This window comes from Hyperoodon ampullatus (assembly GCF_949752795.1).
Source record: "Hyperoodon ampullatus genome assembly, chromosome: 1".
NCBI lineage: Eukaryota > Metazoa > Chordata > Mammalia > Artiodactyla > Ziphiidae > Hyperoodon > Hyperoodon ampullatus.
Window position 1 is genome coordinate 121968915 of NC_136914.1, and position 18991 is coordinate 121987905.

General features: G+C 50.5%; 1 protein-coding gene across 1 annotated transcript; it reads left to right on the forward strand.

The window, feature by feature from the left end:
* Positions 1–1418: 1418 nt before the first annotated feature.
* Positions 1419–18982, forward strand: FAM89A (family with sequence similarity 89 member A; the record flags this gene model as incomplete). The annotated part of the gene is made up of 2 exons (XM_079697150.1): positions 1419–1691; positions 17895–18982. 2 exons carry the CDS (start codon positions 1419–1421, stop codon positions 18156–18158), a joined length of 537 nt encoding a protein of 178 aa, XP_079553276.1. The 3' UTR covers positions 18159–18982.
* Positions 18983–18991: the final 9 nt, after the last annotated feature.

The window sequence follows — 18991 nt, forward strand, 5'->3', positions numbered from 1 at the left end:
GAAGGCGAGGCACGGTGATGAGGAGGAAAATTCTGGGCACTGGGTGGGGTGGGAAGCTTTCCTGATACCCTGAATCACACTGCTGGCGCTGGGGCTTCTCCATGGTGGTCTCACCCAGTCGCAAGTGTCCAGCGAGAATATCTGCCAATGTTACAAACATTGATTCTGGAGAGGGCTTTAAGGGGGGGTGGTAGATTAAAAGGGAACCCCCCCAAAAGTGCAGGGCTCCTTTATTTTGAATGCCTGAAGCGCTCAGAACACTTTATAATTGTGATCCTATTGAACGCATTAAGAACAATTAAGCCCCTTTTATAATGAAAACCAACGATCACTGGGCATTAAATTTATCCACTCTCTATATACTGCAGTAGTTTTTAATCTGCAATGAGGTTGTCTCTGCAAATCGGTGCCTAACTTCTGTTTTTACCTTTTCTGTCTCTAATCTGGTTATAACATCTGTCATTTTTATTCTTCCTCCAAAGGGTAGAGCCTGCTTCTCTCTCTCTTTTCTCTCCCTCTCTGAGGAGTGAATCGTGTTTATTTTCGCCTCACTGAGCGATAATCCCGTTCTCCACTCTGCTATTTCCGTTTAGAACTACCCTCGCGTTCACAGCCAGGCTGAAAGACGTGTTCGTTCGCATTTTGAAGTTCCCAAAGTGGACCTGGCGCTCTTCTTGGCTGCTGTGGGCAAGGCTGGACATCGCCATTTACTGAGAAGGCCAGCGCGCCCCGAGTGAACTAGTGACTCCAGAGCCCCGCCTCCTCCCACCTCGGTCAGCGCGGACGCCGCCAGGTGGATCCTGGCCTCCGGGGACGGTGACCGCCGGCGGGATCACCAGCACGGCCAAACTTCCCCGATGTCCTGCCCGCCCCGAGGGGGAGCCTCTGTACCCCGACTCCCCGCACTAGCCCGCCTCGTCGGGTGGCGTCTGAGGTGACCCTCCCTCATCAGTACCTACAAGCAGCTTTGGGGGCTGGTCGCGGAGTGGGGCTGCCGGGAGTGGGGCAGCCCGGGCAGGGCTCGATCGCGCGAGGAGGGCGCGGGGGTGAGGCGGGAGTCTCGAGGGGTGCTCAAGGTTGCGCCGGGGATGGGCGCAGCGGTGGGGGTGGGCGCGGGGGGTACGGGGTAGGGGTCCACGGTGAACTGGGACGCGGGGGTGAACGCCGAAGCGCCGGAGGTCGGGTGGGTGCTAAGTGGGCGGGGTCGTAGGAGAGCCCGGGAGGTGCGGCGCCAAGGGGGCGTGGGCGCGGGGCGGGGACGCAGGGAGGGGCGGGGCGCAGGGCGGGGGCAGCGCGGCGGGGAGGGGAAGTGGGCGGGGCGCCGCCGGGAAGGGGGCGGGCCGGGGAGCCTGGGCCCCAGGCGGCGGCGGCGGCGGCGGAGCAGCAGGAGTTGCAGGCTAGCGGTCTGGCCGGGCGGGATGAGCGGGCCCGGGGCAGCCGGCTCGGTGCGTGGGCTGCGGGTGGACGGGCTGCCCCCGCTGCCCAAGAGCCTGAGCGGGCTGCTGCACTCGGCGTCGGGCGGCGGCGCGTCGGGGGGCTGGAGGCACCTGGAGCGGCTGTACGCGCAGAAGTCGCGCATCCAGGACGAGCTGAGCCGCGGGGGCGCTGGCGGCGGCGGGGCGCGGGCCGCGGCGCTGCCCGCCAAGCCTCCCAATCTGGACGCCGCGCTGGCCCTGCTGCGCAAGGAGATGGTAAGGGAGGTCCGCGGGCTGGGGCGGGGGTCCTTCCTCTCCCGGCTCGCCGTCCCGGGAAAGTTCGCCGGAAGTCCCCGCGACACCCGCCCGTCTCCGGCTCTTTTGCCCCAAGCGCCGGCGCCGAAAGAGGGACACTGTCCGCTCTGTGCCCGCGACTAGACCCTCGCCCTGGGAGGGCACCCCTCTCAAAAGGCAGCTTTTTGGAGACCGGGCTCCCCTAGTCCGGCCCCAGCTGGCTTAGAGACCCGGGAGGCGCGGCGTGGGGCTGGCGCTTGGCCTAGGGCCGGGGGCGGCTGGTCACCCCTCCCCAGAGGGCAGCAGACCTCCCGGGTCGGGGAGCGGCCATCGCTGCGCGCGAGGGGTTGAGAGCTGTGTGCGATTGTGTTTTCCTGCCCTGAAGAGGAACAGCTTTTTGTCCTTGCGAGTGTAGACGGCAGATGGGAACAGCCCTCGCCCCTCCCCCGCGCCCGAGGCGGCGCGTGCAGAATTGGATTACGGCGGAGCGGCTCCGGCCCACAGATGGCCGTGAAAGCCACCGCTCGACCTGACCGTGTCCGCGCGGTACGGCGACACCCCGAGCCCGCTCGAGAGGAGTGGGGCGGTGGCATCCTCGCCGTCTGGGTGAAGCCCGTGCAGGTTCTTCAGGTTGTGTCCGGGCTCCAAACAATGGGGCTTAGTTTTTCGCAGTCGTTGGGAAGTATATTAGGTGTTTGTGGACCAGGACGCACGACTTAGGGTGACGCCAGAAGCAGCTCAGGGACAGGGATTTGGGTGGCAGGGAGCCTTTCTCCAGCCTTCTCCAGGCTTAGGCCAGCCTAGAAGAGAACAGAAAAACTTCCTCCTTCTAACCCTCCTGCAGGGCCCCTGAGCACCTTCCCCTGACCACCCTCTCTCTTTTTAGAATTTGCCCATTCCTTTTACCTAGTGCAGGTTTTTCCCCTCTCCTGGCACAGGTAAATACTTTATTAAGGAAATCTGATGTATGAAAACACCTTTTTCCCCAAGAATAAATTTCCCAAAAAATTTATAATAGGAATCCTTTAAATATTCATCGAGTGCATTAAGATATTCTTTAGAAAAATTCAATTTATGCATTTTTTCAGGAGCATATCTGTTCTGAAAACTAAGAATTAAATCTAGAAAAACAGCCTTAACACCTTTTAATCAATTAGATGTTGTCTTCCCACTCCGTGGCTGCCACTGAAGTGATTTCCAGTTCTCTGCGAAAAGATTTTTCTAAGCTTCTTACAGAATGACTTAAATTCCAAGCCAACTGTTCTAAATTTATTAATAAACATTAATCGACACCAGCATTGCACAGCTGGTAAGCTGTGTTTTAATTAGATAAATGTACACCGAGTATGTTTACAGCCTGAACTTGGATGCGGCATAAATACGGGAATGAAATAGGAAGACCCATCCTGGTTAAGTTACCAGAACAGAGACAGGAAAACCTCAGAGAGGTTTTTTCCTGTTGTGAAGCTCTCTCTGCTTTGTGAAAGTGCTTTGGAGTCTCACACACTCCCAAGTGGGAGTAAACATGCCCTTCCCGAAAGTGTTTTTCCAGGTCCCTCCTGGTGCAACTGCAGTATAGCCACAGCCTTCTCATTATGCCTTGGACCAGAGCTCTCTCAAAGCCTAACTATCTGAAGCACAAGGAAAATAAACAGCCATCTTAGGTCTGTCTGATATTTAGCTGAGATAAAGACAAATTATGGCTACAGGCCTTGACAGGTCCCTTGCAAGAAATGTCACAAGGTCTTTCGAAGTACTCTTGTTTTTTTGGCTTTTGGAGATTTACTAACCTAGGACAGTGGGGTCTGAGTGGTCACCTCAAACTGAGGCTCCCGCTGGGGGGCCTTGCAAGATCAGAATGGAGAGTTCGTGCCTGAATTATCTGCCTAGTAGTTTGTGTTGATCTATTGACTCTGAAGGCCTGAGGTCAGATCTGTGTCAAGGGACCTAACTAGAAGTCCTGGCAGAATGAAATTAGTTCCTTGTGAAACAGTCCTGTGCCAGCACAGAAAGAGGGCCAGCAGCAGTAGTGCGGAAGGCCTCAGGAGGTGGCTGCGTTTTAAGAAGAGAGAGGGTGATAGGAGACTAGCATCACAGCCGGCCCGAAGGGCGCTCCCATTGGCATAATGCAGGAGTGGACATTGCAGCTACGAGGGGCGGGGGGCCGGGGCCAGGTGGGTCGCGGAAAGCCTCAAGTAGCAAAGGAACGGCTTAAGCAGGAGAGCTGGCTTGGAAGCGTTGATGTGATAGCAGGGTGCTGAGGAGGGAGAGCTGGGCCTGGCAGAGGCCAGAGGTATGGTCCGGGCAGGTGAGAGCCTCCGGCAGCATGGGGACCCGGGAATGGGAAACAAGAATCAAATGGGGGCTTCCCTGGTGGCGCAGTGGTTGAGAGTCCGCCTGCCGATGTAGGGGACACGGGTTCGTGCCCCGGTCTGGGAAGATCCCGCATGCCGCGGAGCGGCTGGGCCCGTGAGCCATGGCCGCTGAGCCTGTGCGTCCGGAGCCTGTGCTCCGCAACGGGAGAGGCCACAACAGTGAAGCGGTACAATGTTAGGAGTCAGGGACAGTGATGCTGAGGAACCAGAGATGAGTTAAGTGTTTTAATGGAAAGTGCAGCTAAGCAAAACAATGAAAAATTACAGTCCTAGCACCTGGAGATAGTCACTGTCAATATCTGGGTATATCTCCCGACAGGCACAATGTAAATGCTTTCCTTACATCGTCTTATTAGAATTTTATAACTTCTCCACAAGATAGGTAGTGAAAGTCTCTATTTTTAAAAATATGACTCAGAATTTAAGTAACTCACCTAAGGGGGACAAACTCAACCAGATGTGTCCGGCTCCAAGACCCTGTTTAATCACTGCATTTTACTGCTTTTGGGGGGCACATATTACAAATATTTTCTAGGTCAATGTATACTATAATGTCTTCTCTCACTCCATAGTGTGCCATTATATGGCAGTAATAACCTTGATAATCCATCATGGGGAAAGTGGGGTCCATCCCAGCAGTAGGGGAGTCAGGCGGAGTGGCTGCTTATGGGGGAAGGTGGTTTGCCATTACATCAGCGGAAGAGTATGTTAAACATTTCAGAATGTGAAGCTGGAGGCTGGCAGAGTTTGGCCTGGAGATAACTGATTGATGGATGGTGAGGGCAGAACCTGGGGAAGCTGGTGTCCAGGGGCGCCCGTGTGGGCAGAGGTTCTGTCCCATGACTGGCGACGCCCTGCTCTGCTCTGAGAGTGCTGGTTTCCTGTCCTCATAACAGGGTAACTCTGAAGTTCTGTGCTCCTGTGACTTCCCTTCCCCTCCCCTAGCGAGCTCATTTGGAGAGCTGCGAGGGTCACACAGATGCTTATTGCTCTTTAGACCTGAAAAAGTCCTTTAAAACAAGAAGCAGAGATTGTTGTTTGTTTGTTTGTTTTCCAACATCAGAGGATAGTTTTGGATCCTATTCAATAGATGTTGACCAGGTGTCTGCTAGTTGTAAAGTGTTGTGGAGGACACAGAGGTGAATAGGAAGTATTTAGGTGTTAAGAAGCTTATAACATCTGGTAGAGGTGGGCCTCTTTGCAGCAATATGATTGCTGTAGTTTAGACCACTTGTCATTTTTTCATGTCTGAAGACTGTATTAGTAACAGAGACTCAGTTTGAACCAACTCTTGCAAAAAGAGAACCTTGTAGGGCTGCATGTACAGCCCTACATGCATGTACAGCCCGGGTCCCCATGCTGCTGTCTCTGCATGTACAGAGACAGACTAGAACCAGGGTTGATGGGGAACCCAGGAGGCCACTGTATTCTTCCTTCCCCTCCTTTTTATGTAAAAAAAATTTTTCCCTACATTTTGGAATGTGGCTGCCAGCAGTGTCCACACTCGCAGTTTCAGCCATGCTTCTTTTTTAAAAAATATTTATTTATTTATTTATTTGGTTGCGCCGGGTCTTAGTTGCAGATACAGGGCTCCTTAGTTGTGGCTCGCCGGCTCCTTAGTTGTGGCACATGGGCTCCTTAGTTGTGGCATGCAAACTCTTAGTTGTGGCATGCATGCTGGAATCTAGTTCCCCATCCAGGGATCGAACCCGGGCCCCCTGCACTGGGAGTGCAGAGTCTTGTCCACTGCACCACCAGGGAAGTCCCTCAGCCATGCTTCTTACTGCCACTTTGAAAATACTGTGTGGAAGGATGCCAGTGGGTCCAGCTTGGTGGGGTTTGGCCAGCCTGGGCCAGCTATAGGTGACCGAGGACAGGATGGTATTTTACTAAGATGGTATGACCATGTGGATGGGGTTCGGGGCTGGGCATCCCTCAAAGAAAGAACAATTTGCAGAAATGGAGCAGGGGGCAGCTGTTGGACAGCCAAAATACTAGATGTCTACCACAGACCTTTTTCTGGATAAGAATACTTTGCCCTCAAGGGCCCCATAGTTTCAAAGATTTTTATCTGCCACGCTGACAGGCTAGCTTGGCTCAGAAGATCTCAGTTGGCGTTTCAAATCCTTGCGTGTGGCTGAAGGACCCAGGCGACTCTCAGGGCCCCAGGGACCTGGCACACACCTTTCCCTGCAGGGTTCTTCAGAGACCACTGGCCAGCAGCCCTGTGGGGTTAGCGCATTAAGCTTAGGTCCTCAAAAGCGTCCCATGGAAGCGGAGAGACACGAGAGCCTCAGCCGTGGGGCCAGGAGATGGCCGTGTCTCTCCTCAGAGACACGGGGTCCGTGTCTTCTTGGGTTCCGCTCCTCAAACCAGCAGCACGTTCTAGTAGCTTTAAAGACTCATGGCCTCATGTTTTTCTTTTTTTCTTCAAACTGTCCAACAGTTGCTTTGGTCACCCACTTGTGCGTGAGTGGGAAGTCACCTGCGCAGAACTTTCGAGTTCCAGAACTGCAATGGTTTGGGTGAAGAATTTAATCTGAGAAAAAGGATTTGATTCCTGAGAGCAGCAACACTTATCTTGCCTGCATTTCAGTTGAGACAACAGCTGAAGGCCTAACGAGCTTGTCCAGTGAACTTTATTCTAGGAGACAGGCATGAGCTTGAATAGTCCAAATCCCCACAGAGTTCAGTCCTCATCCTACACACGCAACTAGGGTCTCAGAGAGGAGGTTTGAGTCTTTAAATGGGTTTCTGGTTGGAGGTCCAATCTCGAGGCAGGCCTGTGAAATGCCATCTGGAATAAGAGCATTAGCTCCCAATGCAGCGTTCTTGGTTGACCTTGGTCAGAGGAGACTGGGGACGGCCACTGGCCTTTAGTATTGTCTTTGTGTTTCCACTGGTCTTCTCACTAGTATGGCTTATCTTGGTGTTCCCCAAATGGACCAGCAGCCCCAGAGTCCTCTGTGGTGCTTGCTAAAAATGCAGATTCCTGGGCCCCTTCCTATACCAACAGAATCAGAATGGGGGAGAGGCAGAATCTGCATTTTTAACAAGCTCTTTGAGAGCTGGGAAGCTCATGAGGCGGGCATCAAGAGCTTGAATCCTCTTATTAAATTATGTGATATAACTTGGGCAAGCCTCTTCATTATTTTAGGCTACAGGTCCCTTATTGGGAAAATGAGATTAAATGCCATAAAGGATCCGGTTGGCAATAGTAGTATAATCCTTTTCCCCTCATGTTTTTATGGGTCATTATGGTGCCTATAGAAGACGTTTGCTCTGTCATAAAATAACATGGGCACGGGGGCAGGTCCTCCCTAATGCAGTGTGCTTAGTGCCCCTGAGGACCCTTGCACAGCTATACCTGCTTGTGGCAGATCCACTTAACACAAAGGGCTGGGAGCAGAAAAGGAAGAAGGGTGTAAGTTTGCTATTCTTGGACTTCATTCATCAGAAATTTGGCTGTCTACAATAATTCTTAAAGATTTTAGGCCATTCTTACCGTGTGTAATACCAGTCTCCATCCCAGTATCCACCCAATAAAAGCAAAAGCTAAAAGTCTATTATGATAGTTCGTGCGTGTGAAAGCAGACTTGTGTCTCTGGCGTCATTGGCCTGGTTTCATTCCCTTTCAAGGTTATCTCTAAGTGAGATTATACTTATAGTCTTAAGATTTGAAGATGTAAAAGATTGAAAGATATTTTTTCGTACCACTTTCAACTTTTATCTATTACTGTACCTCCCTGTAGAGTATAAATTCACATCTTTCCTAACTCAGAAGTCTCTCACGAATAGCGCTGCCCTTCTGCTTTGTCTCCCCCTTTTGATTAAAGGCATTCATCTGTTAAGTGTGGCTCTAAAAGTGCCCCAGTCGTTGGCACTTTGGGTACCTCTTCGTTTACAGAGCCAGTGCCCAGGCCTTTCTGCACCCTGCAGACATCCGTATCCCCCGCCCTGGGCCCGGGCCTGACTTTGCTGTAGATCTTCGAGGCCAGGTGGGCAAGGTTGTTCAGAGAGGGCCCAGGAAGAGGACCACAGCCCTCAGGCAGTTCCTCCCACCCAGCAGCAGTCAGAAGCTGTGCAGTTTTGCTCCTGCAGTGCCTGCCTCAACACTACAGGGACTTCAGAACCCAATTTGAGAAGCTAAATTTTTCACGATACTGGGTAAGAAACCTTATGGACAGATCACAGACTCCCTGAGCAGGAAACCAGCCCTGAGACTGGCCAGGTCGGATGTTTGCCCCTCTTGCCTAGTGCTGTTCTCCAGAGCCCTGGCCTCCTGTTCACCGCACTCCTTGCCCACATTCTCCAGATGTTTCCAAGTGATAAGCAGGCAGGGCTCACAAAGGCTGCTCCTTCTTTCCTGTGGCTCATTCCCCCACAGACATAACAGAGATGTTCATTCTCCCCCAAGAGACAAACCCTTAGCCTTCCTTGTGGATCTACAGAAATTCATTAAGAGAGGTGGCCTTCTCAGTTTTTATGAGCGCTCTCTGTTCACTTCCTTGATTGGCCCTAAAGAGCCATGGGCTGGCCTCATTTTGCAGGTCAGAGAATCCTGTCTTCAAGTATTCGGGGAGGGAGGTGCTGTCCTTGACTGGAGAAGTGGAGGGGGGGTGTCCTCTGATCAGTGCTCTCTAGGGGAGGGGTAGTAACATCTGTGGGATGCCAGGCCTGTCCCAGCCTGGGGAGGCGGGGCTAAGGAAGATTACCAAAATACATATGGAGACTAGAAACTTGGAAGGAGGGTGTTTGGTGTATTCTTAGGTTGTCAATTGTACTTAGGATTGGCAATAAAATAGCCAAGTTCATGCAGGTAAAGAGAACCGACAAGGTGTTTAAAATCCCTTATAACCACAGATATGCAAATTAAAACAATAAGGTATCACGTTTTACCTAAAAGATTAGTGAAGTTTGAAAAGAATGATCCTAATGATGGTGTGGGTTTGGGGAAATAAGCACCGTAAAACAGAATGGACACCAACCACTCTCTCTTGCTTTTTATGTCAGTTGTCTAAAAAACACTAGATGCTGACATGAAGTTTTCTGTATATTGTCCAAGAACTTGGTTTTCTGATGTTTAGCTTCAGATGGTCTTCCTTAACTGCATCTGTTCTTGCAGAGAGGCAATTTCAATTAGTTGGATATCATTCAAGAAAATGACAGAATGCAAGCTAACCTTCAAATGTGTGTTGAGTTCCAACATGTCATTAGTAAGTCGTGTTTTTTCCTCCAGTCCCACCTGATTTTTAGCCTCAACTGCATACACGTTTGCATTCATCATCTTGAGTAATGAACTTTCAGGCCTTGGACACAAATCCTTGATGAATGGTCTGCTGTTTGTGGCCCCAGGATTGGGGAAGGATTGGAAGGAAGGCATCCCATTCCCCTTCTCTGCCTTCTCCCCTGCAATTTCATTTTCATAAATTTATCTTACAGAAATAGTCACACAAGGGAATAACAGTCCTTGTGCAAGAATATCTTTTGCAGTGATACATAGTAGTATTCTATAATGATAATATATAACAGTGATAGAATACTGTATAGTTGTTGAAAAGAATGTGGTAACTATGTAAATAAACATAGGTGTTCAAGGTATGGAAAAGTAAGTTACAAAACAGCACATGTATACATTTGTGTTTGCATGGTGTCTTGAGGGACATATGCTAAACAGCTAAAAGTGGATATATTAAGAACAGTGGTTCTTAAATTCTGGTCTGTGGACAATCTAGGGGTTCCCAGATCCTTTCGGGGGCCTGTAATTATGTGGTGGTCACATTGACAAATGTGATTTTCCAAAATAGTACCTAAGAAAATGTATCAATATTTCAAAGAGCTAGATAATTCAGTGAATCATTTTCCCACATTTTTCACATAACCAACGCTTGACACGTGGTTAAAACATCCATTCAGAGTGCGAGACTGGTGGGTTTTAATGAAACTATGAAAAGCTCATTGGCATAGTTTCAAATTCCACCCTGGAGCCACCTTAAGTGTAGTGTCAAAGAAGAATAGCCACAATTACCTGAAAGGTGATTAAAATACTCCTCTTTTTCCCAATTACATATCTGTGTGAGGCCAGGTTTATTTCAACCAAAAAAAGCATGTTACAAGGATCAAGTACAGAGCAGATAAGCCAGAGATTAAAAAGATTTACAAAATCTCATTTATAAAAATGTTATTTATATTAACAATGGGTATAGTGTTTTTGAATGGATTAATATTAAAGTTTCTCAGTTTCAGTTTCCAATAAGGTAACTACTGATAAGTATAACCCACATAAACAAGAGATCTTGGGGACCCTCAAGAATTTTAAGAGTATAAAGGGGTCCCAAGACCAAAACATTTGAAGATGGCTGCTTTAGAACATGAAATTACGGAAGACTCTTTGTATAATTATGAGCCGTTGACTTTTTAATAGTTAGAATATTTTATTTTTGTAATCGGGAAAGTTAAGGAAGGTACAAAGACGTTTCTTAAAGACAACGGTTGATCGCTTTTCTTCATCTTTACCTAGGACACAATGAGAGGAAATGGGCTTCATTGGTACTATCATTACTTTAGGTTAGAGATGAGCGAGAACGTCTTCATGAGAACTGCTGGGTTGCAGAATGGGCTCCATCCATCAGTGCGGATGCCTTCTGGTGGAAGCAGAAAATTCCACTCAAACTGCCCTTCCTGGTCGAGGAGTTTACGGGAGAGTGTAGAGGTGGGCCGAGCTTTGGGTCTGGTTTAATCCCTGGTGAGGCCACGCACCTGGTCTGTTTGCTGTCTCTGAGTCACCCGGGCTCTTCCGAGGCAGTCCTCAGCTCAGTGGGGCTACAGTGTTAACAGGAGACGAGGCTGACTGATGTGCATCCCCCTGGGAAGGAGCTGTGTGACGGATGGAAGCCTGCTTAGGGAGCCTAGAATCACAGCATGCGGGGAGCTCGGGGTCCTGCAGGGGCAGCTCTGTCCAGCTCCGGCTGCTGAGTTCATAGCTTTTTCTCTATTAGATCAACACCGATGAAGCTGTCCTCTTTGGCTTTCCTTTTCTAAACAGTATGCAGGTCAGCATCCTTCTGTCAACACGTCCTTTATTGAGAAATCAGGTTATGATCCATTAGTCACTGCTTTATTGCATTCCAGTCCTGTGGATGCATACTAGACACTCTCATTAAATTGGGGGCATTTACCAAGTCTTGTCTAAAATAAATTTACAAGCTGTTCATTGGATATGCTTACTTATTCATTACGTTTTCAAAAGATAACTTTAAAAGTTCTCTCATTATGAATTAATACGTATTCACAGTAGAAAATCTGGAAAATTCAGAAAAGCCCCAAATAAAAGGCACTTGTAATCTCAGCAGCTTGCTGCACCGCAGCTGACATGGCGGCACCTCCCAGTGTTGTCTGTGCAGGCAGAGCAAGCCTGCCTGCAAGTTAGGAATCCACCTGCCAATGCGGGGGACACGGGTTCGAGCCCTGGTCCAGGAAGATCCCACGTGCCGTGGAGCAACTAAGCCCGTGTGCCACAACTACTGAGCCTGTGCTCTAGAGCTCACGAGCCACAACTACTGAGCCCGCGAGCCACAACTACTGGGCCCGTGCGCTTAGAGCCCGTGCTCCGCAGCAAGAGAAGCCACCGCAACGAGAAGCCCACGCACCACGACAAAGAGTAGCCCCCGCTCGCCCCAGCTAGAGAAAGCCTGTGTGCAGCAACGAAGACCCAACATAGCCAAAAATAAATAAAATTAAAAAAAAAAGTTATGTGATGTTTTAAGGCTTTTGATAGACATTACCAGTGAGTCGTCCAGAAAGGTTTTACAAGCATGCAGCCCTATTATTACTAGTTTTTAAAATCAGGAGTAACATGCTTGTTGGAAAAAAAAAAATAAAGCAGTAGAGAAGGCCATGAACATCCAGTCCCACTTTCCAGAAGTAAATTCTGCTAACGGACATTTTCTCTTCTAGTCAAAAGCTTGCACATGTGTGTGCATAGATGTATAAAGTGAGATCCTACTAAACATACTATTCTGTACCTTGAACTTTCGTGCCAAATGGTGTGTGTTGGTCAGTGTCCTACTCTAGTACTTAGAGAGCTGCTCTGTCTTTTAAATGACTGCCTGGTTTTTATTGTATGACTAGAATATAATTTCTTAAGTCAAGTTTCTATCATCCATTATGTTCCGAACTAAACTTTCACCCGACAGACTTTTTCTGCATCTGTCCCCATATTTTGGGCCCCCTGTACTGTAGTTCCTGATTCTATAGCTTAACTTTGGATCTGTACATCCCTCGCCCCATGTGAGGTGCGGTATTTTTCATCTTAGGTTGAGGAATCACAGCGATAGCAGATAGTGGACTACCAGGGGAGAGGGCTCATTGCCCATGCTGGCACCGGGTCTGCTTCCCCCTCCCCTGGGCCCAGGCTCCTATACGGAGCTGGCTACAAATAAGGCCATTTCCTTGTATGTTTGTCTTGTTTTCTACTCACTGCTGTGTTTGGGAAGAATTTGCACCGGTGAATTACCCCAAATTTTGTTTTTAGTTACTTAGATAAAACAGACTATTTTTCTTAAATGTATTTTTTACTTCTGAGAAAATCTTAAAAATCTTCATGATGCTTTGTTTTCAATCAACATAAATCTCCCATGAAAGTCTTCTTTCATCTTCTAGGCCTTGTACCCTAATGGTAATGTTTCTATTATAATCTGAAAGTCAGGAAGAACTTCCTCCTCAACACCACCCTCCAAAGATATCCAGAGGCTGGGTGACCCCAGACCCAGCTGGGAACCACCACCCTGTCTGCCGTGTATTCATGGGGCCAGCCCACTGTGAACTCTTGAAACCGTCGTGAGCGGGGTTGTTCAGGATTGTCCGGTCCCGTCGTTGGAGATGCTGCGGATTGGTGAGCCACCTGTGCGTGCAGCAGGCAGCGTGCAGGGAGCTCTGCTCATGGGAAGAGTTCAGGAAGGAGGCAGGAAGCCTGAACAGAGAGAGGAAGGAATCACGCTAGCAGTTTAAAGAGATGGAAGCGAGTGGCTTGTTCTGAATTGTCTCAGAGATCTAGAACAAGGGGCTGCAAATTGCAGGGTCTTAGAATTCTGTGGTTTTCTAAAATGAGCCTGTCTGAATTTTTCCACTGAGCTTTCAAATAAGAACTGCATTTTCTGAATCCAGCTGTAAATCAGGAGAGCAGCTGTCCTTTAGGGACACGTGGGAACACGTCAGTAAGGTGACAGGCTTCTCCTGCTTGCAGGGTGGGGACAGTGGCGAGGGTTAGTGGGCTTGCTGAGGGCATGTTCCCCTGCTTAGCCCCCCACCGCCTGCCGCCGCCTCACTTTCTTCTGGAAGGATGAGAAGTTCTTGTTCATGGGTGATTTCATCATGTCCTAAAACATAATTGCAGTTGAGCTCTCTTGGCGTCAGTGTTGAGAGCCTGCTTTCTGGCCTGTCATGAGTTTGTCTTCTAGCTGCAGATGGCTGGCTCTGTAATGAGCGCTCAGGAAGGAATCTTGGTTTTGTGCCTTCTCCTGTCAGGCAAGAGGTGAGTGCTTTTTTGATGACGTGGCGAGAACCACGTGGTCTTTGGCTTTCCTCAGGGGGACCTTGGTTTGGAGCCAGGGGCCTGCAGATCCTCATGCGACCCACTGCCAGGACGCTGCCAGGCGTCCTCTCCACATCGAGGGCATCGAGGTCTCCACAGCGAGGCGCTTTCCCTCAGGCAACCAGTATCCGAGTTTCCTCTGCAGGTTCTGCGCTGGGTGCTGAGGGACCCAAAGGGGAGATGGGTCCCTGCCTTCTGGGCTCCTCCTACAGTAGGAGAGGGAAGACCGTGTGTGTACCCATAGCATAAGGTAGAGAGTGATAAATGCCATGAGACAGGCAGAGAAGGCAAGGGAAAGCAAGGAGCACTGGTGGCTGAGCCCATCCAGGTCTGAAGAGTGGAGGAGACCCTGGGGCTGGGCTTCAACAGATGTAGTTGGAGACAGCCAGGGGACACGCGGGGTGAAGGGGTCTCAACCTGAACAGTGCATGAGGCGCAGGGGAGCATAGTTTCAGACCAGATTAGGGGATGCTGCCTAGGGATTTTCAGTTTACGTCTAGAAAATTCGAGTGAAAATGTTTAAACAAGCACAGCTTGGGGAGAGGAGTCCTGGCTAGGAAGCTAGGTTGTTCCTAGCTTCCTGTCTACTTACCCCATGTCCTCCTAGCTAATCTGGAGGATTGCTGGTGAATCAGAGGAAGTGGAATCTAGCGCCGGAAGAAGGAGGTCCCGAGAAGCTGGGTCGGGTGTGGGCGTGGGCGTGCACGTGTGTTGTTTTTAAATCCCTGTAATCCTGTTCAGTTAGTCCAAACGCTTGGCATCTGTTGGCTTGTGTAACAGGCATGTACAGGGCTGCGCTGTATTCCTAGGCTGGTCAGACTTGGTTTCTAGGCCAGCTTTCTGCCCGATGACAAGGCAGCTTTGTGAGTCACCGGACGCCGCGGTGCAAAAAGGTCCAGGTCATGATCCAACTCCCAGCCTAGTGTGTCTCCCACGTAGGCCTGGGAATGCCTTGGAGAGCCTTGGCACCTAAAGAGAATAACCTGGAACCTCACTTCGGGGATAGCACGGCATCGTGGGAGCTCAGGGCCTCTGCAGCCTGTCCGGGGTTGTAGAGCCGTGGAGCCTAATCTTCTGCATTCACCTGTGCCCACTGCATTCCAGTGGCCCAGCAGGGTGACAGACCTGGGCCAGTAGCATGTCCGTCCCTGCTACTTCTGTCTTTTTCCCTTACAGTTTTGGGATTCCCCCAACCCTGCTGGTATCAGAGTAACCCAGTAGAAGCGTCTCCCAGATTCTGGATGAATGTTTACTGTGACTTTCAGAGCAAATATTGGTGGTACTCTCTGGAAGGTGTGACTTCCTTTATTAAAGTTTATGTTCCCTGTATAAAATTCTAGAGAAGGTAGGGCCATGTGAATGTGCCAAGTCTGAACCTTGTGGCTTGGTTACTGTATTCAGATCCGGAAACCGTGGAGGAGGCTTTGGAAGGTCCAAAGAACTGATGGTTAATAGAACAGAGAGTCTTCACGAATAGTGGAAGAACTGAGGATATTAGCTCGGAGAAGGCACATGGTTTAGGGGGTGAAGGTGGTGGAAAGAGATTATCCTCAAATATTTAAAAGGTGGTTAAGAAAGAGAGTAACTAAATTTGTATGTGCAGCGGCGACACCTAACATCAAAGGGCTCGCAGAGTTTGGCTTGGTATAAAGAATAATTACATCGGTTTGAAATGAACTAGCTGGTTTGCAAGGTCCTCTTTGTTGGGGTTTGAAGTAAGACACGGGAGGGCCTTTCCCCCTTGAGAGTCTGCAGTTACCGCTGCTTCCTACAAAGCAGGCTGGCGGGGAGAGCGTGCATCCAGTGTGGCTGCCCCGGCGACACCACGCACACCCCGGGCCGGATCAGGGCTCAGCGGGCGGAGGAATGAGGCGGCACGCGGGCGCTGCCCTGCCCGGAGCCCCGAGGTCCCTGCCATTCCTTTCCAAGCTGAAACCCTGCAGGCCAGCAGAGTGGAAAAGAACAGTGAAGAGGGAAACAAGGGTGGCAGCAGCTGCTGCTCTTTTCAGGAGCTGAACAGTTGGTCTTCGATGCTCTCGCAGCTTGGATCCGGGCCGGCGGGCGGGCGCCCGGGACCGCGCCGCGCCCTGGATGCGGCGCCGCGCCCCGGATACGGAGCCGCGCCCCCTGCCGGCCTGCGGTTCCGGGCGCCCAGGACAGTCCCTACACGTGGCCCAGGAGAGGCAGACGGATACTCCTGTCAAGAACCCTGGTTTTTCACTGGAACTGGACTTCAGGATCATCTGCGTAATTTTTAAAACACAAATGTCAGGGACCCACTCTTCCGACATACGTACATGTGTGCGCACTCACGCGCGCGCGCACACACATACACACACATACACACACACACACTCATTAGGAATAGTGATGGTGTCTTGACCCGACAGTGGGACATTGTGGCCGCCCGGTCACCTCTTGGTTTGCCTTCCCTGTTCAGGGTGTGCTTTGGAGAGTAGGATGCCTTGGGGCATGTCTGTCCTTCAGGAAAGCCTTCTCCCAGGCGCTCGCCATTCGTTGAGGACTAAAGAGCGGTGGCTTAGGACACAGAGCCCCAGTGTTGGCGTAGCCGCAGATTATCTGGCCCAAAGCCTCCATTTATTGACAGGTTGAGGGCAAGGGCCTCAACAAAGCCATGGAAAGTGCCGGAGCTGGGCCTGGAGGCCACGCCCCCGGCTTGTGGCGAGGTCTCTTCCTGGGAACAACTTCTTCAGGAGTTCTAGGTAGAAGGAATTCTAGAATAATGGGAAACGCTCCAGAAAGAACAGGACCTGCATCTCCGTCTGGGTCTTCCTTTGAGCATCTTGGCTAATATGCAAAGGTGGTGCGAGCGGCTCCGTTTCTGTGGTCTTTTCGGCTGTACTGGAGAGAGGGCTGGTGATTGGGAGTGGTTGACGGTGTGAAGAGTGACCTGGAATTTATCACCCAGTCTTGTCACCAGGTGACCGCTCCTTACTGGGCCCTAGCTTCCCTTGTGTAGAAAATCTCACCGCTGGGTAATTATAGAGACTAATTCCTCTGACACTCTCTGTGTTTTTCTGTGTACTCTTCCCCGTGCATCGTGACCGCTTTAGCCTAGTGCTTGATACACAGGAGGCATTTGATTCCTGTTTATTTAAATGGTTGATATTTCACTTGATCCTCCCAATAGATTAAGAGAAAGTATTCCATTTTGTCCTCAAGTAAGGCATAGAGATGATAAATAACTTGCTCAAGGGCCAAGAAGCAGAAGGCACGTCATCTGGCATCTTGTTTAGAGTGTCTCCCCTCAAGACTCCGTGAGGTTTGCCACCCAGCAGCACTGCTCAGTGTCCCTGTCACCAGTGGCTTCAGGCCTGGGGCCCGAGTCAGAATCTGCAGGCTTAGCAAGATCCCCAAGTGGTTCTCATGCACAAGAAAGTGTAGATGCGTTGGTCAGGGCTGCATTTCTAGGTGAATTAACCCTTCTCCCTTTGGGATTGATGGAAACGATGCATCACCTGTCCTGACTGTGCTCTCTTCCCTGGGATGGGCCATGGGGAAGGGAGGAACCTGAAGGTAAACAAATACGTGACTTTTAAATGTTCTTCGTTCTGTCATCACTTGTGAAAATAGTTCCCAGGAGAATCTGTAGAGGTCCCGGGTCTTACTAGGCTGATTCGGTGGCCGCTCTGGTGAGTGATCCCACAGCCATCTCAGGAGGAGATGTCCTCTTGTCCAGAGGAGAGGGAGTCTGACCACTTGTGAGCCTGGAGACGGAGCTGGTTGGAGGGTGAGCGCTCCAGGGGGCAGTGTGTGACACTGACCGGTGAGCCACTGGCGGTGGCAAGGAGACTGTTGCCCCAGGGAGGAGAGACGGCCGTAGCAGGGCAGGCACACATGGGTCTTCTCTGAATCTGATTGTGGCAAGAGGAAATGACACCCTTGAATCTTGCTGTCCAAAGTGAAGCCAGCTGGGGCTTCCAGAATGTGCAAAGCTGTTGCTTTGCAGGGCGTGCCGGGGCCCGCCGCCCTGCGGGTGTGATCATTCCCTGACATGTTGAGTAATGTCTGAGGCGTGGGCATCACGTAATTAAGGTTTTCTCAAAACTGGAAATCCGAAGCATTCAGGTGATGCTCTGCGTCATTTGCCGCGTGGATAGAATGTGCTGGCGTGAGCAGATGGCTGGCTGAGGGTACAGCTGAGATGATACTCCAGTGCTGACTTCTCGTTTTTACCTGCCTGCCCCTTCCCTCAAGGTTGGCCTCCGACAGCTGGACATGTCCTTGCTCTGCCAGCTGTACAGCCTCTACGAGTCCATCCAGGAATACAAGGGAGCGTGCCAGGCAGCGTCCAGCCCAGACTGCACTTACGCTCTGGAGAACGGCTTCTTCGACGAGGAGGAGGATTATTTCCAGGAGCAGAACTCCCTGCACGACAGGAGGGAGCGAAGACCCCCGAGGGACCCCTCACCGCCTGTGTCCCCGCTCTGCAGCGCCGACTGGATCCTGGAATCCATCTAAAGGACCCAGGAGGGAGGCGACTGTCAGCGTGTACTTCTCCTCTCCTCCCCTACTGCGGGCGGCCCCCGGGCCAGCGGGACCAGTGCTGCCAGTTTAGTTTGGGAGATCTGCCTGGGCGCGGGGCCTCGGGCCGTTTCGGGGGCCACTTTCTACTGAGGTGACCTGGAGGTGTTCAGCAATCTCCTCACAGCCTGGTCCTGAGGCCCTGCGGCCAAGGATTTGTACTGAGGGCATGATGAGAGGGTCCCTGGAGAAGACCTTCTCGGGTATTTTGTGCGAGATGAGAGGACCCGTGTGTAGCTGGCGGCCTTCTCACAGGTAGGGTTTGCCTCCAGTTTACAGTGTAAGAGAGTTAACACTTCCCTGCTGCCCTTCCTCGGTGTGTTCAACAGCCTTTCTTGCTGTTTCCTGAGCTCTGAAGCCACTGGGTTGAGCTGTATTTATTTGTAAGCTGCATTACTCATTGTCCAGGTGACTCAGTAAAAGCTTTTCACTGAAACAGTAAACATTTCAGGTCACGCCAATCAAGAGAACTGTATTCTCTTAACCTGTCAAAAATTTTTGTATCATCGTTTGTCCATCAGATGTGGGAGGAAGGAAAATAGTACAAAGACACTTCAAGTGGGGAAAAAAACTGGAGCAAGCTGTGTTTTGTATCACTCACAGTAAGGCAGTGAACGTTTCAGGTTTTAAAGATCCCGAATGTCAGCTACTCTGTGAGAAAGCAAACTCTTCCACTCAAATCGGTCGTCACCTTAAGCCTTACTATATTTATTAAAATCTTTTATGCACACTTTACGCTTTGTAGGTTAAAAGTGAGGATAAAATGCTAA